At 49.7% G+C, this 27,271-nt stretch overlaps 1 protein-coding gene across 2 annotated transcripts in view; it reads left to right on the top strand.

The window, feature by feature from the left end:
- LOC133110267 (DDB1- and CUL4-associated factor 1-like) overlaps positions 1-26,708 on the top strand; it is a 29,818-nt gene extending 3,110 nt beyond the window's left edge. For both annotated transcript variants that reach the window (XM_061220243.1, XM_061220242.1), the window contains exons 4-24: positions 843-916; positions 3,266-3,379; positions 3,993-4,130; positions 6,863-7,459; positions 9,031-9,132; positions 9,408-9,566; positions 9,747-9,926; positions 10,773-10,982; positions 11,515-11,684; positions 12,638-12,762; positions 15,292-16,579; positions 17,593-17,791; positions 18,346-18,428; positions 19,267-19,351; positions 19,501-19,734; positions 20,146-20,239; positions 20,846-20,950; positions 21,876-21,949; positions 22,337-22,429; positions 23,659-23,920; positions 26,234-26,708. In XM_061220243.1, coding sequence (XP_061076227.1) covers positions 843-916; positions 3,266-3,379; positions 3,993-4,130; positions 6,863-7,459; positions 9,031-9,132; positions 9,408-9,566; positions 9,747-9,926; positions 10,773-10,982; positions 11,515-11,684; positions 12,638-12,762; positions 15,292-16,579; positions 17,593-17,791; positions 18,346-18,428; positions 19,267-19,351; positions 19,501-19,734; positions 20,146-20,239; positions 20,846-20,950; positions 21,876-21,949; positions 22,337-22,429; positions 23,659-23,920; positions 26,234-26,292 — 4,445 coding nt within the window. In that variant the 3' untranslated portion in view covers positions 26,293-26,708. The remainder of the gene's footprint in view (positions 1-842; positions 917-3,265; positions 3,380-3,992; positions 4,131-6,862; positions 7,460-9,030; positions 9,133-9,407; positions 9,567-9,746; positions 9,927-10,772; positions 10,983-11,514; positions 11,685-12,637; positions 12,763-15,291; positions 16,580-17,592; positions 17,792-18,345; positions 18,429-19,266; positions 19,352-19,500; positions 19,735-20,145; positions 20,240-20,845; positions 20,951-21,875; positions 21,950-22,336; positions 22,430-23,658; positions 23,921-26,233) is intronic.
- The last annotated feature ends 563 nt before the right edge of the window (positions 26,709-27,271 follow it).

The following is a 27,271-nucleotide window of genomic DNA, read 5'->3' as shown; positions in this document are numbered from 1 at the left end:
CCAGTCAGGGACTTTGATTCTATGTATAAATATGTTTGCAGTTAAGCATTCCGAACAGCAATGTTTAAAATCTCACCAGACTGATCTTTATAGTAATGCTTGAAGACGGCAATGCTGTAAGTATGACTGAAGAAGTAATTGTAACGTAAGGATGTGCCTTAATCTGATGAGATAAATATTAACAACTATGCCTAAAATCCCACAAGACTAATTTGACCAGTTATAGCTGAAGGGCTCCCAGGACCGTTTCAGAGGCCTTGTTGTTGTCCGACACTATGGATGTCATTGGTGGAGGACTGAAGCTCTGGTTGTCCTGTAGTACGGTTGTACTAGAGTAACTGTAGTAAGGTTATGGTACGGTTGAAGTATGCCTTTACTGTAGTGCGGTTGTGCTGTTGTACAGTTCTACTGTAGTATGTTTATACTGTAGTAAGGTTGTACTGTACTATGTTCCCAGCAGGCTTTATGACCAGGTAGTATGGTTGTTCTGTATCATAGACCAGCAGTGTTATAACCAGGTTGTACTCTGGTGCGGTTGTACTGTTCCATAGGCCAGCAGTGTTTATGACCAGGTTGTACTGTAGTACGGTTGTGCTGTACCAGAGACCCAGCAGTGTTTAAGACCTAGTTGTCCTATAGTACAGTTGTCCTGTAGTATGTTTACACTGTAGTAAGGTTGTACTATACTATGTACCCAGCAGGATTTATGACCAGGTTGTAATGTAGTATGGTTGTACTGTACCACACACCCAGCAGTGTTTATGATCAGACGTGTTTCAATTCCTTCTCCTGTGCGCCTGCCGTGTTGATTCAGCTCATTCTGTGCTCCTTCACTCTTTCAGGGAGGGCCGACCCGGACTGCATGCTGGGACACCTGCTCAAAATTCTCTTCAAGAACGATGACTTCACCAACGCGGTAAGGCCTCCGCTGGGCGGGATGGAGGGGCTGCCATGGGTGCTTCTGTCACGCTAATCTCTGACTGTTCAGTTTTACAACCTCACGCTAATCTTTGACTGTTCAGTTTTACAACCTCACGCTAATCTCTGACTGTTCAGTTTTACAACCTCACGCTAGTCTCTGACTCGGTTCAGTTTTACAACCTCACGCTAGTCTCTGACTCGGTTCAGTTTTACAACCTCACGCTAATCTCTGACTCGGTTCAGTTTTACAACCTCACGCTAGTCTCTGACTCGGTTCAGTTTTACAACCTCACGCTAATCTCTGACTCGGTTAAATTTTTCAACCTCACGCTAATCTCTGACTGTTCAGTTTTACAACCTCACGCTAATCTCTGACTCGGTTAAGTTTTACAACATCACGCTAATCTCTGACTCAGTTCAGTTTTACAACCTCACGCTAGTCTCTGACTCGGTTCAGTTTTACAACCTCACGCTAATCTCTGACTCGGTTCAGTTTTACAACCTCACGCTAGTCTCTGACTCGGTTCAGTTTTACAACCTCACGCTAATCTCTGACTCGGTTAAATTTTTCAACCTCACGCTAATCTCTGACTGTTCAGTTTTACAACCTCACGCTAATCTCTGACTGTTCAGTTTTACAACCTCACGCTAATCTCTGACTCGGTTAAGTTTTACAACATCACGCTAATCTCTGACTCAGTTCAGTTTTACAACCTCACGCTAGTCTCTGACTCGGTTAAGTTTTTCAACCTCACGCTAATCTCTGACTCGGTTCAGTTTTACAACCTCACCCCTCGAGACCTGGCTGAGTTTCTGAGGGTCGTGTAGGTCGTACATGCTTTGAACACGGACCCAGGAGAACTAGTCTCCAAACACCAACTACAAAATACAATTGCCTATTGCAACCTCTGAATGTTTTTTTGTCACGTCTTGTGAATGAAAACATCTAGAGAGAGTGAAGTCACATTCTTACAGGGCTCATTTATATTTCATACAACTGACAGTCGAAGAAGACTAAATGGAAGTCAAACTTTTGGAGCCCCAGATATTTTTTGGGGAACATAATTCAATTTAAAGTGCTTGTGCCTTTATCTGAATGCTGTGTGTTGTCATGGTGACAGGGGAAGTGTGGTTTTTTTAAATTTTATTTTTATCAGTATGCGGTGAAAAGACCCGTCTAGAGTGTAGCGAATTGGCATAGGTAAAGTGTACATTAGTCATTATCTACATCAGTTCACTTCTTAAAGTACATATTCCAAAGAATGTATGCCATTTTAATACTTGTGTATTTTTACACCAAATGTTTTTCCATCTACTTCCTTGAAAATTTTATTTTGCGAGATTTGATGTAATCTTCTACCAATGGGCCGATCAGAATCCTTTTCACACAGCTGTGCTGGTCCTTGTTTGATATCCCCCTCATCATTCGATAGCAGTCAAAATCGACTCCCCGCCCTTCAAAAATTACCCTGGAACGTCCATTTCACTCATGTTCACGTCATAATGTGGTAGCTAGTGCTGCTCTAACTTCCGTTTCAGCTTGTGTTGAAAGGAAATTACAAACTAAGGTGGATGGTTAAGGAGGGTCAGAAGAGCAGTGGTGCTGCAGAGGCGAGTCTTCAGTCTGTGTTGGACATTTATCCTTTTTAGCACGGTTGTCAAACGTCACAAACCGCTGCCTTTAGCAGCGAGCGAGTGGGGGGAGGGGGGGGGGTTACTCTGCATTTCTACTTCAAAATTGATCAAAATACATTTCAGTGCAAGTTGTTGTATTTTCAATATTATATTAATTTGTCATTGTCCACACCTCCATGTTTAGTTAATGGAAGTGGGAAGTAGAAAGTTTTGGGCGTTGATCTTGATTATGCCGTCTGTTCATATCTGATAACTGAAAAGGCTGTTTACTTTTTGAGATATGATGCCTTTTCAAATGGTTTCTTCTGAGAATTCTTTTTTTTTTCTTTTATCAGATTTGAATTCTGCACACTAAGTACTCCCACGATACCAAATATCAAAAGATTTGGCAGTTAGCTTGCAGAATTATGGGCATTAAAAAATTGGATTCCATTCAACTTGTCACTTTTTTTAGGGAGCCATCACTTAGATGGCTTTAGCTGAAAAAGGAAGCAGTGTATGAAGCCCAAACTTTCAGGACTTCCATTCCTCGTCAGTCTCTGCCACCACACAAAAAATTAACGAAATTGAAAAGATGCGGCCGTGCACTTCATTTGAGTTGTTATGAAATGGCCCAACTAACAGTGTGATGCACATAGGATGTGACATCAGTATGTGAGAATGTGTGCAGATGGGTAAATGACGCCCTGTGTCCCCCCCCCGCCCACAGCTGCTGAACACGTATGTGATGACGAGCCGGGAGCTGAGCCTGAACACGGCAGCCTGCCGTCTCCTGCTCAACATCATGCCTGGCCTGGAGACCGCCGTCGTCTTCCAGGAGAAGGTCAGGCCTTTCACTAACACATCTGAGATAAAAATGGGTCTATATTTTCTTACATTGTATACAGCTACAGAGCTAACCCCTCATAACACGTGTGCAATGTTTGTTTTTTTTGTTTTTTTAATACTGTTTTTTAAGAGATGTCAAACACTGAATGGGGTCAAATAGACCCCAAACATAATATTGAAGGTTAAAGCAGACATCACTTTCCGGTCTGAACGGTGAAAAACAATGACGCAATAAATGCTGGGTCACAAAATGGTGGCAAGCTGAAGTCACTCGTAAATGTGCAGAAAAACAAAGCCGGCAGAAAAACAGAGCGTCGAGATGGAGTGAGTGTTTTTAGTGATGCCTCCTGTGTGGTATGTGTGGCTGCCCATCCACACCAAGAATGAGAACGACTATAAATATGTTGTTTTTTGAAATCGCTCTAACTCACGTGGATGGTCGTGTCCACACCACAACTATAAATGACAACGACGGTGACTTAGAGACTGTTTACTTCAGCTGTGTGGATGGATGTTCACATCGTTGTCGTTATAGTTCTCGTTCTTGGTGTGGATGGGCCTTAACCCCTGTCTCCTCACCCTGCTTGCTGTTCCCTGCCCTGCCACAGGAGGGCGTGGTGGAGAAGCTGTTTAAATGGGCCCAGGAGGCGGACCCTCCTTTGCGCATCTATGCCACCGGCCTGCTGGCGGGAGCCATGGACAGTCAGGACATCGCCGCCAACTACCGCGAAGAGAACTCTCAACTGGTAACCTAAACCTAACCCTAACTGTAGCCCTATCCCTGCCCCTAACCCTGACCCTGACCCAACTCCCAACTGGGCACCTAAACCTAGCACTAACCCCAAATGGTCAAGAAGTGGTCAGTTTGGAGCCACCTAAGCCTAACCTTGAACCTACTCCCAACACAAGAGGAACCAAATTCTTCCTACTTAAACGCTCCAGAACTCCAGTGTAAACTCTTTTTTTTTCCCCCAAGTGGTGGTGATAAAGGGCAACTTGGGATTTTTTTTCTCTTTTTTTACTAACCTAACCTAACCCTTACCCTTACCCTGACACTAACCCTGACAACTGCTGGGGCCACACTCACAACCGCTGCATATTTGGCCTTTTGTTGAGAGATTTTATACCTGTGTTGTGCTCTGGCAACATTCGAGGAACGGTGAGACCGTTTTGTGCTCATTGTCTTCCACACTTAAAGAATTCAACATAGACTTATTCCAAATCAAAATACAGGTAGCACCCGCACTCTTCCGCGGAAAGTTTACTGCTGCTTACACCCCACAGCCTTGCTCTGGGAGTGTACACTGAACATGATGGATGTTATGTAAAAATAGTGAGGTCTACCAGTCACACAGCAACAACACTGTTTTGTTATCCCTGCTCAGAATGCAGACACTGAGGTCAATTCCTGCAGCAGTGTCTAAACACGGACCTGTTTAAACACTGGTGAGAAGTACATACCTCATCTTTAGGACACACCTCATCTCTGTATACCACCTCTTCCCCTTGTCTCAGCTTGCTGGGTTCGCCTAAAACGCACCTTTACTGAGCTCACTTGATTGGTTAGAACATTTTGGCCAGGTCCCAAAAAGGTGGGCGGATTTGTTTTCTCTTGTCCTCCCCAGGCATACAGCGTAGAGGTTCAGTGAACAAACTCCCTGTGTTCTGGTACTTAAAATGAAATCAGTGCCAGGACAGGAAGAGGCCATTCATCAGTCTGAAACCAGCGCATTATATGGGTCAAAATAAAAGTCTGACCTGTGAATTTGATTAAATGTGTTCTTTCAAAGCTTTATTTATTCATATGAGTTTATATATATCACATATATTTATTATATATTTCTATGAGTTTACAGCTGTGCTTACTGTGTAATGAATATTGGTAATCCATGTTTGAACTATAGAATTCACAAGACATGACATTCTGATAGTTTCATGGCAGGCCAACGTCATTGATTTTGCAATAGTAGCTGCTTTTACTGCAGTTGAGCACAAACCGAGTTAAATCTATTACGGACATAATCAGCAAGTGTCGGTGAGTTTGATCGGCAGGTTCGATTGGATTGCATTGCATTGATAGTGTGATTTATTAATTGCTAATGTCGGGTTTGTTTTGAATGCAGATAACATTGGTGGGAAGGAATACATATGGTATGCTTTTTGAAAATGTATAGACTTATGCAAGCTAGGGCAGCCTCTTGAGTCTTGCTGATTTGTTGTAGTTTTGAAGTCTTATCTCTGGCGTCGTCATCCGCTCCTCTCCTCGCGTCATGATGCTGGTATCAGAACATGGTTTGGTTTAGACCACTTCTGGAAGTGTGGGAGATATCCTTCATTTCACACGGTATGGGCCTGGGACAGTTGAGGACAGAAAAGGGATTGTTTTGGATTCAAATTGTTCTCTGTGCTCAATTGATCTTGCCTGGTGCAATTGAGCCAACCAAGAGGACCAGGCAGGGTTTGCACTTTCTGGGAGTGTTTCATAGGTTCCATACACCAGACACTCAGTAAAGGTTAGAAAAGTATTTGTATTTGAAGTATTTGAATCTAAAGCAATTATGTATTTGAAAAGATTAAAGCGTAGACAAAGCATTTGGATCCAAATAAATTAATATGAAGAGGTGTAAAGAGTGTCCTGTCCCTTTAAGGGTGCAAATGCTGTACTGTCCCTTTAAGAGCGTAAAGGCTGTACTGTCCCTTTAAGAGCGTAAAGGTTGTTCTGTCCCTTTAAGAGCGTAAAGCCTGTTCTGTCCCTTTAAGGGCTTAAAGGCGGTACTGTCCCTTTAAGGGCGTAAAGGCTGTACTGTCCCTTTAAGGGCGTAAAGGCGGTACTGTCCCTTTAAGAGCGTAAAGGCTGTACTGTCCCTTTAAGAGCGTAAAGGCTGTACTGTCCCTTTAATGGCGCAAAGACTGTACTGTCCCTTTAAGGCCGTAAAAGCCGTACTGTCTCTTTAAGAGCGTAAAGGCTGTACTGTGCCTTTAAGGGAGTAAAGATTGTACTGTCCCTTTAAGAGCATAAAGGCTGTACTGTCCCTTTAAAAGCTTAAAGGCTGTACGGTCCCTTTAAGGGTGCAAAGACTGTACTGTCCCTTTAAGGCCGTAAAAGCCGTACTGTCCCTTTAAGAGCGTAAAGGCTGTACTGTCCCTTTAAGGGAGTAAAGACTGTACTGTCCCTTTAAGAGCATAAAGGCTGTACTGTCCCTTTAAGAGCATAAAGGCTGTACGGTCCCTTTAAGAGCGTAAAGGCAGTACTGTCCCTTTAAGAGCGTAAAGGCAGTACTATCCCTTTAAGTGCGTAAAGGCTGTACGGTCCCTTTAAGGGCTTAAAGGCTGTACTGTCCCTTTAAGGGAGTAAAGGCTGTACTGTCCCTTTAAGAGCATAAAGGCTGTACTGTCCCTTTAAGAGCGTAAAGGCAGTACTGTCCCTTTAAAAGCATAAAGGCTGTACTGTCCCTTTAAGAGCGCTGTGGTCCCGCAGGTCCCCCTGATGCTGCGGCGTCTGAGGGAGCTCCAGGATAAGGACGCCAAGAGCCGGCCGGAGTTCAAGCGGCCGAGCCCCCGCAAGGCGGTGAGCGAGCCCCTCCTCCCGCTGGACGAGGAGGCGGTGGACGGGGGCTTCGAGATCGCCCCGTCCCCCCCACGCAACGACACGGCCGCCCGGCAGGAGGAGGAGGAGGACCGCGAGGAGGGGAACGAGAACCAGGCGGACAAACCCGACTCCGAGCTCCAGCCCGAGCCTCCACTCAAAACGGGCTCCGCCCACAAGCCCGCGGGCCACACCTCCATCAAGCCGGCGGCGGAGCCCGTGTACCCGGAGGTGGGCGGGGCCGGCCGGGCAGAGGGCGGGGCCTCGGGGTGGAAGAAGACGGACAGGGAGGGCGAGCGCAAGGCCCGGCAGAAGCTGAACTTCTCGCTGCCCGATCCCGAGAGGTCCTTCAACGAGCTGTCCAACAGCAGCTGGTCCGAGACCAGCCCCTGGGTCATCGGCAACAACTACCACCTGTACCCCCTCACCCCCGCCATTGAGCAGCGGCTCATCCTGCAGTACCTCACCCCTCTGGGGGAGTACCAGGAGGTGAGCCCCCCCCCGTCTGCCTCCTCTTTCCTCTCCTTCACCTTTCAGCCTGCCCTCCGTGCTTTCCTCACACACACACATCCCTGACACGGGACCGTACATTCTCTCTCTCTCTCTAGTTCTGCAGTCACGTTTCTAGTATGAAAGGCCCAAATGCACATTTTTTGTATTTTTTTTTTTTTTCTTTTCGTATCATCCTGGAGCTTTCGATTTGTGCTCCATACTGATCCGAGTGAAACCATTACTCGCGAATATTCTGCCAAAGTACAATACATGTGTAGCCGTCACGGACAAGTGAGAAACGGACAAGTGAGAAACTGTGGTGACGTGACGTGGTCGAATAGTTTCACTATAGCAACTTGTTAGTAACATACTTTTAATATCTCAACCATGAATTTCAAAGCTGTTTTGTGCTTTAATTAAGTTGCTTTAATAAAGTAAAAATGCAACCATTTTGGTAGTTATTCGTAAAATATACTCATATAAAGTAAAAATAATTTCTTGTTCTAACCTATATATGACAGCCGTCAGCATTTAATATGCATAGCCTAATTTAAAAAAACAACCTAATGATACGAATGAAACCAGCTTTATTTTAGAAGGCAGTTTGAATCTTTGTTTCCATGATACAGTAAACTGAAAAACCAACATGAATGGGACCAGAGTGGAGCTGGATTGACCAGTAAAAATGTAAATATTGTGTCAAAATATGAATATGAAAATGAATATGTACTGCACAAAGAAGAAGAGTCACTTTGCCAGGCTGTCCATCTCGATTTAGAAATTGTCACTGACGTGTGTGAGTGACATTGCTCTGGTCTCTGTACCCTGTAGCTGCTGGCTGTGTTAAATGTGCTAACATGCTAACGTGGTGTGTGTGAGATTAAGCCTTAGCTGTGCTAAACGTTGTGTTAAACGTGCTAACAGGGCGTGTGAGTGGCGTTGCTCTGCTCTCTGTACCCTGCAGCTGCTGGCTGTTAAACATGCTAACGTGCTAACAGGGCGTGTGTGAGTGATGTTGTTCTCCTCTCTGTACCCTTCAGCTGCTGGCTGTTAAACATGCTAACGTGCTAACAGGGCGTGTGTGAGTGATGTTGCTCTGCTCTCTGTACCCTGCAGCTGCTGGCTGTTAAACATGCTAACGTGCTAACAGGGTGTGTGTGAGTGATGTTGTTCTCCCCTCTGTACCCTGCAGCTGCTGGCTGTTAAACATGCTAACGTGCTAACAGGGCGTGTGTGAGTGATGTTGTTCTCCTCTCTGTACCCTGCAGCTGCTGGCTGTTAAACATGCTAATGTGCTAACAGGGCGTGTGTGTGACGTTGTTCTCCTCTCTGTACCCTGCAGCTGCTGGCTGTTAAACATGCTAACGTGCTAACAGGGTATGTGTGAGTGATGTTGTTCTCCTCTCTGTACCCTGCAGCTGCTGGCTGTTAAACATGCTAATGTGCTAACAGGGCGTGTGTGTGACGTTGTTCTCCTCTCTGTACCCTGCAGCTGCTGGCTGTTAAACATGCTAACGTGCTAACAGGGTATGTGTGAGTGATGTTGTTCTCCTCTCTGTACCCTGCAGCTGCTGGCTGTATTCATGCAAATGGGGGCCCGGGAGCTGCTCATGCACTACATGGACCTGAAGCTGACCAACGACGTGCAGCTCACCTTCGAGGCCCTAAAGGTACCGCTCTGCCGTCTGACAGCCCATAATAATCACAGCCACTTGCACACTGGGGTCAATCTGTGCATGTGGACACAGGCGTCCTGCACTGTGCTATAATGTGTGTGAGAGAGTGCGTGTGAGAGAGTGCGTGTGTGAGAGTGGGTGTGAGAAAGCAAGTGTGTGCTTGTGTGTCTCAACTGTACGGTTTTTCCATCAACCTGTTGTGTGCGTGTGTGTCTCGATGGTATGTTTGTGTCTCTGACAGCCGTTTGTGCGTGTCTGTGTATCTGCAGTATTTGGCCTCTCTGCTCCTGCATAAGAAGTTTGCCGCTGAGTTTGTGGCTCACGGCGGAGTACAGAAGCTTCTGGAAATCCCCCGGCCCTCCATGGCAGCCACTGGAGTGTCCCTCTGCCTGTACTACCTGGCCTACAACCAGGACGCCATGGAGAGAGTGAGACTCTCTCACACACACACACACACACACACACACACACACACACACACACTCACTCACTCACATGCACACACACACACTCACACACTCACACACACACACACACTCTCTTTCACACACACACACACAGTGTAAAGTAACGTGTGTGTGTGTGTGTGTGTGTGTGTGTGTGTGTAGGTGTGTATGCTGCCTCCCCCGGTGCTGTCGGAGCTGGTTGGGTACACGCTCTGGCTGCTGGAGTGCTCTCATGCGTCGGGCGGCTGCCACGCCACCATGTTCTTCTCCATCTCATTCGCCTTCCGCGCCATCCTGGAGCTCTTCGACAGGCAGGACGGCCTGCGACGCCTCGTCAACCTGGTGCGTGAGTCCTCCCCCTGCTCCTCCCTGATCTCCCCCTGCGCCTCCCTGATCTCCCCCTGCGCCTCCATGTTCCCCCCCTGCGCCTCCCTGATCTCCCCCTGCTCCTCCCTGATCTCCCCCTGCTCCTCCCTGATCTCCCCCTGCGCCTCCCTGATCTCCCCCTGCTCCTCCCTGATCTCCCCCTGCGCCTCCCTTTAACACTCCCCCTGCGCCTCCCTTTAACACTGCCCCTGCTCCTCCCTGATCTCCCCCTGCTCCTCCTTGATCTCCCCCTGCTCCTCCCGGATCTCCCCCTGCGCCTCCCTTTAACACTCCCCCTGCGCCTCCCTTTAACACTGCCCCTGCTCCTCCCTGATCTCTCCTGTGTCTTCTCAAACACATTGTTTACACTACATACAATCCCATAATGAAGCTGGATATCCAGTGAATATTTGTAACCTGTAGCCTCTGAGATTGCAGCCCGACCTCTAACCCCTGACCCTGCTTACTGAACCCTTGACCCTGCCCACTGAGCCTCTAAACCCTGCCCACTGAGCCTCTAAACCCTGCCCACTGAGCCTCTAACCCCAGCTCACTGAGCCTCTAACCCTGCCCACTGAGCCTCTAAACCCTGCCCACTGAGCCTCTAACCCCAGCTCACTGAGCCTCTAACCCTGCCCACTGAGCCTCTAAACCCTGCCCACTGAGCCTCTAACCCCTGCTCACTGAGCCTCTAACCCTGCCCACTGAGCCTCTAACCCCTGACCCTGCTTACTGAACCCTTGACCCTGCTCACTGTGCCTCTAACCCCTGCTCACTGAGCCTCTGACCCCTGACCCCTCACCTGGCCGTTCCCCCCTGCAGATCAGCACGCTGGAGATCCTGAACACGGAGGACCAGGGGGCCCTGCTCACAGACGATGAGATCTTCTCCAGCCGCCAGACCGCCAAGCACACCTGCATGGCCCTTCGGCGGTACTTCGAGGCGCACCTGGCCGTCAAGGTGGAGCAGGTGAAGCAGTCCCTGCAGCGGTCTGAAGGGGGCGCCCCGGTCCACACGCAGCCCTACTACAAGGTGGGTGTGCGCGCAGACTTCACATTGAAAGGAATAGTGATTAGTGTCGCTGAATAGTGTTGATCATTGGTCCTCTACTGAGGTTAGAGCATTCAGCCGTGTGAATTGTGAAATGGCTGTTTGTTTAGAACGTTTGGTGTGGACATGTGGACGTTTGTGTGTAATGTGTATGTGTGTGTGTGTGTGTGTGTGTGTGTGTGTGTAATGTGTGTGTGTATATAATGTGTGTGTGTGTGTGTGTGTGTGTGTGTGTAATGTGTATATACGTGTGTGTGTGTGTGGGTGATGTGTATATAATGTGTGTGTGTGTGTGTGTGTGTGTGTGTGTAATGTGTATATACGTGTGTGTGTGTAATGTGTGTGTGTATATAATGTGTGTGTGTGTGTGTGTGTAATGTGTATATACGTGTGTGTGTGTGGGTGATGTGTATATAATGTGTGTGTGTGTGTGTGTGTGTGTGTATAATGTGTATATACGTGTGTGTGTGTGTGTGTGTAATGTGTATATACGTGTGTGTGTGTGTGTGTACAGGCCTGCACCTACACCCATGAGCAGGTGGTGGAGATGATGGAGTTCCTGATAGAGTACGGCCCGGCGCGGCTGTACTGGGGCCCGGCCGAGGTCTTCCACAAGCTCTCCTGCATCCAGCTGCTGCTGCAGCTCATCTCCTTCGCCTGCGACTGGAGGACCTACTACGGCCGGTAGGCCTGCTGCTCTCTACCTTCTGCCTTGTGCCCTGTGCCCTGTGCCCTGTGTCCTGTACCCTATACCCTACACCCTCTACCCTCTACCCTGTACCCTATACCTTATGTATTGTATCCTCTACCCTGTACCCTGTACCCTTTATCCTATACCCTACACCCTATACCCTACACCCTCTACCCTATACCCTATACCTTACATACGGTTCCCTCTTCCCTATACCCTGTGCCCTATAAGCTATATACTGTATCCTCTTCCCTGTACCCTATACCCTAAATACTGTTCCCTATACACTATACCCTGTACCCTATATCCTATATATGGTTCCTTCTACCCTCTACCCTATACCCTGTGCCCTATACGCTATATACTGTATCCTCTTCCCTGTACCCTATACCCTATATACTGTTCCCTATACCCTGTACTATTTATCCTATACACTGTACACTCTACACTGTAGCCACTACCCTCTACCCTGTACCCTATATACTGTACTCTCTGCCCTCAACCCCGTACACTGCTGCTAATTCCATGTCATTTTCCCCACCCTTTATGATGACATCATCACTGATTTTAATGAGATTTTGCTGTGCTGATTTTGCCTTCTAAGAAACCCCTGGAACTGAAATTGTACTTGGTTCACCCTCCCATTACCTGGCAGTCAGGTGTGTTCACCCTCCCATTACCTGGGAGTCGGGTGTGTTCACCCTCCCATTACCTGGGAGTCGGGTGTGTTCACCCTCCCCTTACCTGGGAGTCAGGTGTGTTCACCCCCCCTTACCTGGGAGTCAGGTGTGTTCACCCTCCCCTTACCTGGGATTCAGGTGTGAAGACCGTCTGACCCAGTGGTCCTGGTCCTGGAGAGTTGCAGCGTGGTCTGGCCAGAAAATGAGGGCTGGATTTTGTAACTCTGTGTAACTCTGTGTAACTCTGCGTACCCTTCCCCCCCCAGGAGCGACACAGTCCGCTACGCTCTGGACATCCTGGCCATCCTGAGCGTGGTCCCCAAAACGCAGCTGCTCCTGTCCGAGGCCGTGGACGTGCTGGACGAGGGGGGCTCCACCGTCTGCATCGTGGGTCCGTCCCCCCTACCCCCTACCCCCTACCCCAACTCAGTCCCCCCTACCCCCTACCCCCTACCCAAACTCAGTCCCCCCTACCCCCTACCCCAACTCAGTCCCCCCTACCCCCTACCCCAACTCAGTCCCCCCTACCCCCTACGCCCTACCCCAACTCAGTCCCCCCTACCCCCTACCCCAACTCAGTCCCCCCTACCCCCTACCCCAACTCAGTCCCCCCTACCCCCTACGCCCTACCCCAACTCAGTCCCCCCTACCCCCTACCCCAACTCAGTCCCCCCTACCCCCTACCCCCTACCCCAACTCAGTCCCCCCTACCCCCTACCCCAACTCAGCCCCCCCCCCACCTCTCCACCTCACCTCTTTTACTCTTTCAGTCCCAAGCCCAACATGAAGTGGGTCTCTGGCTTTGGTTGAGAAAATGAGAAGATTTAGTAGGGTCTTAATAGGGGCTCAAAATTAGCATAGCGCTCATTTTGATTGGTTAAACCGCTATAATGTGCCACTCTTGGGGCTGGAAAGGTTAAGCCGTCTCACTGGCTCCAGCACAGTAATGGTGTCTCTCTTACACACAGATTCTTCACCATTACAGCTAGAGTCGGCTTCAATTCACTTCAGTCCTTTCAGGAAATGCATTCATTTAATTCAATTCCCGTACGTGACTTGAACTGAGAAATGCACATCGTTTTCCAAAACATGACTGATTTTGTAATTGGAGTAATTGGATTTTCAGTGAATACCCCAGATTGGCTGAATTGACTGAGTTCGAGCTGTTGTTGTTGATACAGCAGTGGTGGAGGTTAACGTGGCAGGTTTAGGCACTTGCAGAGCACACTTCTAGCCTGCTGTGTGTTTGTCATTGTGGAAATGGATGAATGGACAGCTGTATTTGCCATTTCGGGTTCTTTTTGCCTTAATCATGTCTCATTAAGAAGAAATGGAAGTGCAGTGCGTTAAATCACTCTCAGAACCGTGAAACACCGTCAAGTGCAGAATTGATGGAGATTCACCACAGAGTTCCTCAGCGAGACTGAGGCAAGTAACCGCTGAGTCTATTCTTATCTCCAACACCTCTGAGCTATCAAAACTCGCTCCCGTCAAATATTACAGTTCCAGACTTTAAAAAAAAAAAAGAAAAAATGAAGTGAAACCATGAAGAAATGATGTCCTCTTCCAGTTATTCACCGTCTCCCTGACATTTTGAATAATTCAGCGCTGTGAGCACGGTTTGCTGTGCAAATCTGATCTTGTTGAATTAATAACTCCATTTTCATCACTTGGAGATGAAACGTGCGCGTTTTATAAACCAGAACTGGCAACCTTCTCTCCGTCGGTTCAGATGAATGTTTCCGCAAGAATAACTCCCGTTCGATGAAGTGTGAAAAGAGAGCAGCTGGTTCTGCTTCATAGACTCGTCCGTTGAAAAGAAAAAAATACTCTATTTTTGTATGATGAATTCTGGCTGTTATTTTACTGCCAGTTTGTCCACCTCCCTGATCTGATATTATTGCATGAAATTCTGAAACGATATGAAGTAAATGATTGTAGATTGGGGATGAAACCATTAATCTGATCACACAGGATAATTGATTTGAAAGTTGGCACGGTGATTAATCGCTGTAATAATTTTAGATCATAATCGTTTTGTTAAAGCAGCCACCAGTGATTGAGCGCAGCTGATGGCTTGGGGAAACGATTGGAACAGCACAACTGTGGCAGATAAATGCTTTTCTTATTCTCAACGTAGTTACTGCTGTGAATATTTTGGGATGAGTAGGCTTCTAATACGATTTACTGAATAATAAATGCCAATCATAGAATTTGTAAGACTGGGATCTCACACCGAGTATTGTTCAAATCCGTCATTGATTCAGATTTAAAGACACAAGATTTTTACCATTTCAGTTTGTGCTGCTTACAGGCCTTGGATGTCTGATGTAACACAGAGCAAAACCTTTGCCCATATATGCGTTTCCAGATCAAACCACCATTTCTCTATTTGGAGACCTTAAGATGCCGTTTAATACTTGGACTTTTTTGTGCGGATACATTTCTCTCTTAAGTGGTACTGGGTCCACTGAATTCCGATTCCACTTTCACCCCAAAGTGAACATTTCGCTGACAAAAGGCTAGCACTGCTACCCATGTTTAATACGCCACCGCATTGGTTCCATGAGAAGGGTACTTAGGCTTGCCAAAGCTATGGTTATTTAGCAAAGAAATTTAAAGCAACCACTCAAATGACTCAAGGGGATTACTAACCAGACCAACACCAACTATACAAATATTCACAGCCATATATACAACTCTACAAAATAAAAAAACAAAATGTATCGCACCAATTACACTAACTAAGCTAATGCACTCCAACGTAGGTGTGTATGGACACACATACTCGTGTGTGTTACCTGTATGTCGCACACACACACACACACACACACACACACATAGCTGTTCATGTGTTTGTGTGTGTGATACAGATAGTGATGCATGTTATTTTATTGTTCTTGTTGCTGTTCCCTGGCAGGGATGAGCATCATCCTGGGCGTGGCGGAGGGCGAGGTGTTCGTGAACGACGCCGAGATCCAGAAGTCGGCGCTGCAGGTGGTGATAAACTGCGTGTGCGCCCCGGACAAGCGCGTCTCCAGCATCGGCAAGTTCATCGCCGGCACGCCCAGACGCCGGGTCCCTCAGCCCGCCAAGGCCAGCGAGAACGTCCTCACCAAGATGTGGAACATGGTCCAGTCCAACAACGGCATCAAGGTGCTCCTCTCCCTGCTGACGGTCAAGATGCCCATCACGGACGCCGACCAGATCCGGGCGCTGGCCTGCAAGGCGCTGGTGGGCCTGTCCCGGAGCGGGGCGGTCCGGCAGATCATCAGCAAGCTGCCGCTGTTCAGCAGCGGGCAGATCCAGCAGCTGATGAAGGAGCCCCTGCTGCAGGACAAGCGCAGCGAGCACGTCAAGTTCTGCCGCTACGCGGCCGAGCTGATCGAGCGCGTGTCGGGGAAGCCGCTGCTGGTGGGCACGGACGTGTCGCTGGCGCGGCTGCAGCGGGCCAACGTGGTGGCGCAGAGCCGCATCTCCTTCCCCGAGAAGGAGCTCCTGCTGCTCATCCGCAACCACCTGGTGTCCAAGGGCCTCCAGGACACGGCCAACGCCCTGACCAAGGAGGCCGACCTTCCCATGACGCACCTGTGCCACGCGCCCTCGCCGTCCTACGTGGCCGCCGTCGTGGCCCCCACCGCCTCCCCCGGGGCGGGGCTCCCCCGCACCCCCCGGCTGGCCAACGGGGTGGGGGCGCGGTTGGGGGTGGCGCACGCCATCCCGCCTCTGGGCCACGCCCAGCCCCGGCCCTCCCCCTCCTCCGTGCAGGCCCCGCCCCCGGCCCCCCCTCTGCCCCCGCCGGCGTACGGCTCGCCCCTGATTGGGCGGATCGCGTTCACGCGCGAGAGGCCCCCGCCCGCCCCGCCCGGGCACAGCGGGAAGCGGCCGCGGGTGCTGCGGCAGAAGTCGGACCACGGCGCCTTCATCCAGAGCCCGGCCATGAAGAAGGCCCTGGACCGCCGCCTGCCCTCCCCGCCCGCGCTCGACGGCATCATCACCGAATACCTCCGCGAGCAGCACGCCCGCTGCAAGCACCCCGTGGCCACCTGCCCCCCCTTCTCCCTGTTCACCCCCCACCAGTGCCCCGAGTCCAAACAGCGCCGCCAGGCCCCCGCCAGCTTCACCTCCCGCCTCACCCGCCGCGTCCTCTACCCCAAATACGGGGGCGTGGACGGGGGCTGCTTCGACAGACACCTCATATTCAGCAGGTAACGCCATTCCATTCAACCTTCACCTCATTTTCTCTGACCAGGCACTGAGCAGGGTGTTGTGGGAAGTGGAGTCCCACAAGGGTCGGTGCTGGGACCACTACTCATCCTCAGTTATATAAAGGTGGGCGGAAATTGACTAGAACTAAATGTAAAGTTCTACATGTGGGACATAAGGCAGGTTTATGTTATGGGTGGTACAAAATTTGAATGTGCTCAAGTTGAAAGGCTTGAGTAATAGTTGATGAAAGGCTTTCAGGTTCTAGTCAATGTGCTGTAGCAGTAAAAAACAGCCAACAGGATGTTGGGATACATCGCCAGGAGTATTGATTATAATTCTAATGACGTTATACTGACCTTATACAATACTCTTGTTACACTACACTTGGAGTGCTGTGTGCAGTTCTGGGGACCGTACTGCAAGAAAGATATAGAGGAGCTGAAAGAGGTTCAAAGAAGGGCAACCAGATTGATTCCATGTATAAGAGATGAGAGTTATGAGGTAACCCTTAAGATGCTTAATCTTTTCAAGCTCTGTAAAATTCAGATTTCAAAACGTAAGATTCAGGGGAGATTTGATTGAGGCTTTTCAATTCATTCAAGGGACTAACAAACTGAACTATAGGCGATTATTCAGGTTGAGTTCTGTGAGCAGAACAAGGGTGCATAACTGGAAATTAGCAAAGGATAAATTCTGCACAGATATTAGGAAGTTTTTTTCACAGAGTGGTCACTGTGTGGAATAGCTTGCCAGGTCATGTAGTGGAGGCAGAACCGCTGGCAGCTTTCAAGGCTTGACACTGTGCTAGATATACCTTTATATACCTTTTAGGCAAACAAAGCGTCAGGTACGCTGCACAAGGCGTCCCGCCACATTCTTATCATTATTGAACAGGCGATACATTCTGGCGCCTGACTGTCTCTGGAGAATACTGGAGCTCTGAAGCGGCTGTGCCCACCACCCCGGCTCTCAGGGGAGTGTGTAACGACAGCGTTGTGTTACCCCCCCGCAGGTTCCGGCCCATCTCGCTGTTCCACGAGGCAGAGGACGATGAGAGCGGCTTCATGTGCTGCGCCTTCTCGGCCCGCGAGCGCTTCCTCATGCTGGGCACCTGCACGGGCCAGCTCAAGCTCTACAACATCTTCAGCGGCCAGGAGGAGGCCAGCTACAGCTGCCACAACTCCGCCATCACGCACCTGGAGCCCTCACGGGTCAGTCCCCTCTCCCCTCCCCTCCCGTCCCCGCCCCGCCCGCTTCCTGCCGCCCTCACGGGTCAGTCCCCTCTCCCCTCCCCTCCCCGCCCCGCCCGCTTCCTGCCGCCCTCACGGGTCAGTCCCCTCTCCCCTCCCCTCCCCGCCCCGCCCCGCCCGCTTCCTGGAGCCCGGGCGCCGGCAGCCCTGGCCCCCAAAGGGCTCTGCCATCCGTTGGTTTTATGGTTTCCTTTCAGCTGGCAGCAAATCTACAGCACTGTTCAAAAGTCAACTCACCCACAACTGTCTAGCTTTTGGATACATATTCTGAAAGTAAACTACTTTTCAGTTTGTATATGATTGTATATTTCTACACGCAAAATAAAGGAATGTAAATGATTACATTAATACATGAATATAAAGTATTTAAATGGCTACTTAATACACAGTGGTTAACTGAAAATGAAAAGTATATGCGTAGAAGTCGGTTGATCACAGCCCATCATCTGACACAATGAACCACGCCGGTGTAGCCCTTTGAGTTTTGACGTCTCTCCTCCCACTCTCTGGCACAGGACGGCTCCCTGCTCCTGACCTCGGCCTCCTGGAGCTACCCCCTGTCTGCCTTGTGGGGCATGCAGTCCGTCTTCATCATGAAGTGAGTGTCCTGCACCCCCCTCTGCCCTAACTCACCTCCCTACTGCCCCCCTCTGCCCTAACACACCCCCCCTACTGCCCCCCTCTGCCCTAACACACCCCCCTCTGCCCTAACACACCTCCCTACTGCCCCCCTCTGCCCTAACACACCCCCCTCTGCCCTAACACACCTCCCTACTGCCCCCTCTGCCCTAACACACCTCCCTACTGCCCCCCTCTGCCCTAACACACCCCCCTACTGCCCCCCTCTGCCCTAATACACCCCCCTACTGCCCCCCTCTGCCCTAACACACCCCCCTACTGCCCCCCTCTGCCCTAATACACCCCCCTACTGCCCCCCTCTGCCCTAACACACCCCCCTACTGCCCCCCTCTGCCCTAATACACCCCCCTACTGCCCCCCTCTGCCCTAACACACCTCCCTACTGCCCCCCTCTGCCCTAACACACCCCCCTCTGCCCTAACACACCTCCCTACTGCCCCCCTCTGCCCTAACACACCCCCCTACTGCCCCCCTCTGCCCTAATACACCCCCCTACTACCCCCCTCTGCCCTAATACACCTCCCTACTGCCCCCCTCTGCCCTAACACACCCCCCTCTGCCCTAACACACCTCCCTACTGCCCCCCTCTGCCCTAATACACCCCCCTACTGCCCCCCTCTGCTCTAACACACCCCCCTCTGCCCTAACACACGTCCCTACTGCCCTAACACACGTCCCTACTGCCCTAACACACCTCCCATACCTCTCTGCCTAAATTTCCTTTCCCACTTGTTCTTTCTTTTGCGCGGGTTTGGAGTTGAAAGCTGTCCTGTAACGGGCGGTTCTCCTTTATTCAGGCATTCCTTTTTAGACGACCATTACGTGGAGTTCAGCAAGCTGTCGCAGGACCGAGTCATCGGCACAAAGGAGCACATCGCTCACGTAAGTCTCCTTCGCGAGTTCGTTCTCTTCCACGTTTCTAATCCGCTAAGTCTGTCCACCGCACACAATGTTTTTGCCTGTGGATACGGCCGGGCTTATTTATATTGCTACATTGTCGTTACACATGCTACATTTGCATGTTTTTCCAGATATATGACATCCAGACCGGCCAAAAGACCCTCACCCTCAACAACCCCGGCTTGGCCAACAACTACAAGCGAAACTGCGCGACCTTTAACCCCACGGACGACCTGGTGCTGAACGACGGGGTGATGTGGGACGTGCGGTCGGCCCAGGCCATACACAAGTTCGACAAGTTCAACATGAACATCAGCGGCGTCTTCCACCCCAACGGCCTGGAGGTCATCATCAACACAGAGATCGTATCCTGCCCGACCCCCGCTCAAAATCCAGCCTTCAGCGAGCTGTTCGTTATGGGTCAAGCTAATAAATTGGGTCAAAGGGTCAGGGAGGTCATTAGGGTGTTTGATTGGTCCCTTGTAAATGCTCCTGTTGTTTGATTGGTCACATTGTGAATGCTCCTGGTGTTTGATTGGTCACGTTGTGAATGCTCCTGGTGTTTGATTGGTCGTGTTGTGAATGCTCCTGGTGTTTGATTGTTCACGTTGTGAATGCTCCTGTTGTTTGATTGGTCACGTTGTGAATGCTCCTGGTGTTTGATTGGTCACGTTGTGAATGCTCCTGGTGTTTGACTGGTCCTGGTGTTTGACTGGTCCCAGTGTTGATGCTGATTGCGTGCTGCAGGTTGTTGTGTTCCTTAGTTAGAGTGTCAGTGGGACCTGCGGACCTATCATCTCCTCCACACTGTGCCTGCACTGGACCAGTGTCGCATCGTCTTCAACAACAACGGCACCGTCATCTACGGAGGTAGGGCAGCCGTGGGACCGCACACTGGTTTAAGACCAGTATCATACACGCACTGGTTTAAGACCAGTATCATACACGCACTGGTTTAAGACCAGTATCGTACACTAGTTTCAGACCAGTATCATGCACACTGGTTTTAGACCAGTATCATACGCACACTGGTTTTAGACCAGTATCATACGCACACTGGTTTTAGACCAGGATCATACGCACACTGGTTTTAGACCAGTATCATACGCACACTGGTTTTAGACCAGTGTCATTGGTCTAGAGGCTACAGACGATAATATGGAGTGTTGGCTGTCTGGAATACCAGGTGAGAATTTGGTAAAATCCAACCCCCTGGAGGACCTCAGTGAGCACAGCTTGCATTTGAAGCCAGAGTTTAGTCTGAATGGTGCAGGCCTGGGTTGCCTTACTTGAGTTGTTTGCCAAAGATCATGTTGGCATGACTTGCTCTTGGCAGAACGTGGTCTGAATGAGGAAGGCATGTTCAGCCGATGGCAGATACTGTATCTCTGAATAAAAGTGTGGTCTGAATGAGGAAGGCATGTTCAGCCGATGGCAGATATCTCTGAATGATGAAACTGGCTTTTCTGCTCCCAGCGATGTTGCAGGCTGACGATGAGGACGACATCATGGACCAGCAGATGAAGAGCCCGTTTGGCTCCTCCTTCCGGACCTTCGATGCCACGGACTACAAACCCATCGGTGAGGGTTCATCCGGTTTGCCTGCTGTACCAAGGCGGCGCTCTGCTGTCCTGTCTAATCTGCTGTGGGAACAGGCTTGAGTACCTGTCTAATCTGCTGTGGGAACAGGCTTGAGTACCTGTCTAATCTGCTGTGGGAACAGGCTTGAGTACCTGTCTAATCTGCTGTGGGAACAGGCTTGAGTACCTGTCTAATCTGCTGTGGGAACAGGCTTGAGTACCTGTCTAATCTGCTGTGGGAACAGGCTTGAGTACCTGTCTAATCTGCTGTGGGAACAGGCTTGAGTACCTGTCTAATCTGCTGTGGGAACAGGCTTGAGTAATCAACTAAATCCTGCAACAGGCATGAATTTGACCAGCCCAAGGGTCTGTTTCTCTGCCCTCAAATCCAAATCCAGCCCTGGTTTTCTTTTCTCCTCGGTAATTAGTGCTACTGTTTGGCCAGACTTGTCTTCACACCTGACGCCCAGGTAAAAGGAGGGTGAACACACCTGACGCTCAGGTAAAGGGAGGGTGAACACACCTGACTCCCAGGTAAAGGGAGGGTGAACACACCTGACTCCCAGGTAAAGGGAGGGTGATCACACCTGACTCCCAGGTAAAGGGAGGGTGATCACACCTGACTCCCAGGTAAAGGGAGGGTGAACACACCTGACTCCCAGGTAAAAGGAGGGTGGAAAACCAGCCGTTCTGGGCCCTGTCCTCCTGAAAGACCTGGCAAATGTTAGATATGCTGACGCCTCTTTATTGAAAGAAATACGATACATTCCCAACATCGGGGCGGAGTACTTGTCTCTGAAATGGCCAGTGGGGCGGCGTGGGCGTGCTGAAGTCCAGGATCACGTAGCGCTTCATTCAGCATATGTCAGATGTAAGGTTGTCTGTACACGCGCAGGAATTAAATGTCTTTTGCTTTCCCTCCGTAGCTACGATCGATGTGAAGCGGAACATCTTCGACCTCTGCACGGACACAAAAGATTGCTACCTGGCAGTTATTGAGGTCAGTTTTAACTGTGCTTCGAAGAGGGGCAATACCTATAAGAGTAAAATGATTAGATTTGTTCAAATGAAGTTGTTGGATGGCTCGTATTAAGGCACTGCTCTAGCACAAGGATGGGCCCTACGGTCTGGTCTGTGTTAAGTAGGTCGCGCCAGCCTGTATTCCTGCCAGAGTGGGTTTATTTGCCTTCATTTTGTTTTTTCCCCACAGTGAAATTTTCAATCAGTCTGGTCACAGGATATATGCTGTTTGAAAGCAGTAAAACTAATGCTCTGTCTGTATGAGTTGTTTTACACTGAAGGCATTTGAGCCAGCCAGATCTGTTTATAGATGAGCCTTGGTTCAGCTCTGAAGACACTCTCCCTCCCTCCCTCCCTCGCTCTACAGAACCAGGACTCGATCAACATGGACACAGTCTGCCGGCTGTACGAGGTCGGGCGGCAACGTCTGGCCGAGGAGGAGGAGGACGAGGAAGATCAGGTGACCGTAGCGGTCGTGCCACAGAACCCTCACACCCGTCAGATACCCGACCCCCGTGTCCCTATCGCCGTTTTTCACATGACGTCAGGAACCCGCGGGACACATTCCGAGTGTCGAGTTAAACGCCCATCGTTCACGTTGCTATAGCCACAGCTGGCCATACTGGGAGATATTTCGGGAGGTGCTGATTAGCTAGACAGAAGGGACTGCTGGTTTTACTTGATTTACTTGTGGGGCGGCCTGTAGCGTAGTGGTTAAGGTAAATGACTGGGACACGCAAGGTCGGTGGTTCTAATCCCAGTGTAGCCACAATGAGATCTGCACAACCGTTGGGCCCTTGAGCAAGGCCCTTAACCCTGCATTGCTCCAGGGGAGGATTGTCTCCTGCTTAGTCTAATCAACTGTATGTCGCTCTGGATAAGAGCGTCTGCCAAATGCCAATAATGTAATGTAATGTAAACTATGGAGCAGCCTATTGACTAGGGGTCAAGGTGCTTGCCTGGGACCTGGAAGGTTGGTGGTTCAAGCACCAGTGTCGCCACAATAAGATCCGTGTAGCTGTTTGGCACTTGAGCAAGTTGAACTGCTTTGGATGAAAGGTCAGCTAAATAACTGTAATGTAATGTTGGTATCAGAAGTACATCAAAGCGAAACTAGCTGACAGGGCTCACTCTTAAACCAGAATCAACCTTGGAATTGTTCAGCTATCGAAAAACAGATGCCAGATTAAAGGTGACTGGGCTGGGTTGTGTATTGAGGAGGAGACGTGTTTGATTGTAACAAACCACAACAAGGCTAATTAACCCTTTCAGACTCAAGAGTTTCATATGGCACTTTCAGCCTTATACCTTTTTCAGCCTCTCAAAATGACAGCTATACTATCGTTTTTAGGCCCTAGTAAAACCCGAGTAAATTTGGGTTGGGCCACTTCATATTGGGCTTGGGAATGAAAGGCTTAATACATTTTAGGTATCGCTTTGAGAGCATGAAAACTCTGAAACAAGCTTCCGGGGCTCAGTCTACAACCATAACCAACCTCGGAATAGTTTTTCCTCTCTGGTGGCAGCTATTGAAAAACGGTTGATTGGGTTGGGTTGAGGATTGAGGAGGAGACTTCTCTGAGTGTAAACACAGGACCACATTAGTAAAGCGTAGGTGGTGTGTCGAGCGTGAAAGCCCTGCTGTACGGTCCGGCGGCCTTGTGACTGTCCCCCGCTGGTCTCCGTCAGGACGACGAGGACCAGGAGGACGACGAAGACGACGATGACGACGACTCGGACGACGACCTGGACGACATGGACACGGACCCCCTCCTGGCCGAGCTGGAGAACGAGAACGATGAGGAGGACGGCGAGCACGACTTCTCGCCCTCCGACGACGAAGAGGTGGCCCGCCTGCTGGAGGCCGACGCCGAGGGTGAGGACGAAGACGACGATGACGATGATGACGACGACGATGACTCGGACGACGCCGAGCTCATACTGGAGAACAGTGAGTAGAGACTGTGCTGTTTGAACAGTGAGTAGAGACTGTGCTGTTTGAACAGTGAGTAGAGACTGCTGTTTGAACAGTGAGTAGAGACTGCTGTTTGAACAGTGAGTAGAGACTGTGCTGTTTGAACAGTGAGTAGAGACTGTGCTGTTTGAACAGTGAGTAGAGGCTGTGTTGTCTGAACAGTGAGTAGAGGCTGTGCTGTTTGAACAGTGAGTGGAGACTGTGCTGTTGGTGTTTGAACAGTGAGTAGGGACTGTACTGTTGGTGTTTGAACAGTGAGTAGGGACTGTACTGTTGGTGATTGAACAGTGAGTAGGGGCTGTACTGTTGGTGTTTGAGCAGTGAGTAGGGGCTGTACTGTTGGTGATTGAACAGTGATTAGAGGCTGTACTGTTGGTGTTTGAGAAGTGAGTAGGGACTGTACTGTTGGTGTTTGAACAGTGAGTAGGGACTGTACTGTTGGTGTTTGAACAGTGAGAAGGGGCTGTACTGTTGGTGTTTGAGCAGTGAGTAGGGGCTGTACTGTTGGTGATTGAACAGTGATTAGAGGCTGTACTGTTGGTGTTTGAACAGTGAGTAGGGACTGTGCTGTTGGTGTTTGAACAGTGAGTAGAGGCTGTGCTGTTTGAACAGTGAGTAGAGGCTGTGCTGTTTGAACAGTGAGTTGAGACTGTACTGTTGGTGTTTGAACAGTGAGTAGGGGCTGTGCTGTTTGTGATTGAACAGTGAGTAGGGGCTGTACTGTTTGAACAGTGAGTAGAGACTGTGCTGTGAGACTGTGCTGTTTGAACAGTGAGTAGAGACTGTGCTGTGAGACTGTGCTGTTTGAACAGTGAGTAGAGACTGTGCTGTTGGTGTTTGAACAGTGAGTAGAGACTGTGCTGTTGGTGTTTGAACAGTGAGTAGGGACTGTACTGTTGGTGTTTGAACAGTGAGTAGGGACTGTACTGTTGGTGATTGAACAGTGAGTAGGGGCTGTACTGTTTGTGTTGGACAGTGAGTAGGGGCTGTTGGTGATAGAACAGTGAGTAGGGGCTGTTGGTGTTTGAACAGTGAGGGGGGCCTGTACTGTTGGTGTTTGAGAAGTGAGTAGGGACTGTACTGTTGGTGTTTGAACAGTGAGTAGAGAGGCTGTGCTGTTTGAACAGTGAGTTGAGGCTGTGCTGTTTGAACAGTGAGTGGAGACTGTGCTGTTTGAACAGTGAGTGGAGGCTGCTGTTTGAACAGTGAGTAGAGACTATTCAGCTGGGGACTGTGCTGTTTGAACAGTGAGTAGAGACTATTCAGCTGGGGACTGTGCTGTTTGAACAGTGAGTAGGGGCTGTACTGTTTGAACAGTGAGTAGAGACTGTGCTGTGAGACTGTGCTGTTTGAACAGTGAGTAGAGACTGTGCTGTTTGAACAGTGAGTAGAGACTGTGCTGTTTGAACAGTGAGTGGAAACTGTGCTGTTTGAACAGTGAGTGGAGGCTGCTGTTTGAACAGTGAGTAGAGACTATTCAGCTGGGGACTGTGCTGTTTGAACAGTGAGTAGAGACTATTCAGCTGGGGACTGTGCTGTTTGAACAGTGAGTAGGGGCTGTACTGTTGGTGTTTGAACAGTGAGTAGGGACTGTACTGTTTGTGTTCAACAGTGAGTAGGGGCTGTTGGTATTTGAACAGTGAGAAGGGGCTGTACTGTTGGTGTTTGAACAGTGAGGAGGGGCTGTACTGTTGGTGTTTGAACAGTGAGTAGGGGCTGTACTGTTGGTGTTTGAACAGTGAGTAGGGACTGTAATATTGGTGTTTGAACAGTAAGTAGTGGCTGTACTGTTGGTGTCTTAACTAACCCTAATTAACTGTTGTGGACAAATAAAAAATCACTACACATCAGTAGCCTACATGTTGGGGGGTTTATTTGATACCAGGGTCAAATACATAATGGTTTTGGATTTAATTCATTGAAGTGAAGAAAAGTATTTGAATCAAAAATCAAGACGTATTTGACCTGGCAGCTGGGCCAATACAAGGGACAACATTTACAAAGACTGGGAGTCCATTTTCATGGGGAATGGCCTTAAGTATTTCTGATTATATATTTTTGTTTTAATAAAAATATTACGTCGCACTTCAACCACATTTTAACCATTTCAGCCATTATTTTTCGTAAGGTACTGTTTCAAGGTACAATAGGTAAGATTTTTGTGTAAAAAATCGTTACAAGACCATTGTAAATCCCTTGGAAAAGGCTCACTGACATGTTGACTCACCCTCTGCCTGTTCGCTGTCTCGAACGCACGTCTGGAAAATTATTTCTTTTTTGTTCTTTCAGCGGACAGTTCGGACAATTCTGACCTGGAGGACGACATCATCCTGTCCCTGAACGAGTGAACGGGCGGGCGTAACCAGGACAACAGGAGACCCCCCCACGCCCCAGCCAGGGGAGGGGAAGGGGAAGGGGAGAGGGGAGGGTCCTGCAGGATGACGCTCCCGAAGGAAGCGGAACTGAACTGACATTGGCATCGTGAGCGGGAGGGAGAGAAGAGCGGGCGCACACGGGGCGCCCGGGGGACCGAAAGGGAGGAGCGCGAATCCGAAGGGGCCACAGAGTGGATGGGGGGGCCCCACTCAGCGTGGGACAGACCCCCCTCCCCCCCAAAACGGGCCCCGCCCCGGCGCACAGACCGGAGCACATGTGTATTATAGCCTTTCTTTAAAAACAAAAAAACAACAAAAAAAGAAAAAAAAGCTTAGTTTTTTATCACATTATGTGTGGCTTTACGAGTGTTTGAGCTGACAGTATCCAATGCCGAGGGGGTGGGGGGTGGGGAACCTGAATGTACACGTAATATATTTCTTTGGAATTTCATTAAAATCTTTGTTGGAACGGCTTTCTCTGGGACCCCGTGGTGTTTGCCCAACTCCGCTTTGTCGAACCCGCGGTGCCCAGTTTGGCAGTTACAGTCAGGGCAAATGCTCGTCTGAGGGGGAAACGCCACCCGCGAGCTGTTCAAGAGAAGGGCCCCCAGCTTTGGCCCTGAAGAACCACAGGGCCTTCTGGGTAGAGAGCGTGTCTCCCCGGGTTTTCAGGTCGAAACCCAGGATAACTGGGTCAGACTCCCAAGGACTAGGCCTGAGGTCTCTTGCTGAAGAGCACTTCGCATTAGTACACATTGATCCGAGCACACATAATGGAGGGGGACCGTCAGAGACGTGTCATTTCCTGTAGCTGAAGCCACGGCCATTTTGGCTCCTCCAATCCCTGCCTGCTTCCGCTGTGCCGTTCGTGTTAGTGGCCACGATGCCCTATACCGCCACTGCCGGCCGTCTCAGGATTTTACCGCCTGTGTTCATGTGAGAGAGCAGTATT

This window comes from Conger conger, chromosome 14, assembly GCF_963514075.1.
Source record: "Conger conger chromosome 14, fConCon1.1, whole genome shotgun sequence".
In the NCBI taxonomy this organism is placed as follows: domain Eukaryota; kingdom Metazoa; phylum Chordata; class Actinopteri; order Anguilliformes; family Congridae; genus Conger; species Conger conger.
Note: the sequence above shows the minus strand (reverse complement) of the source record. Positions and strands in the feature narration are given on the sequence as shown.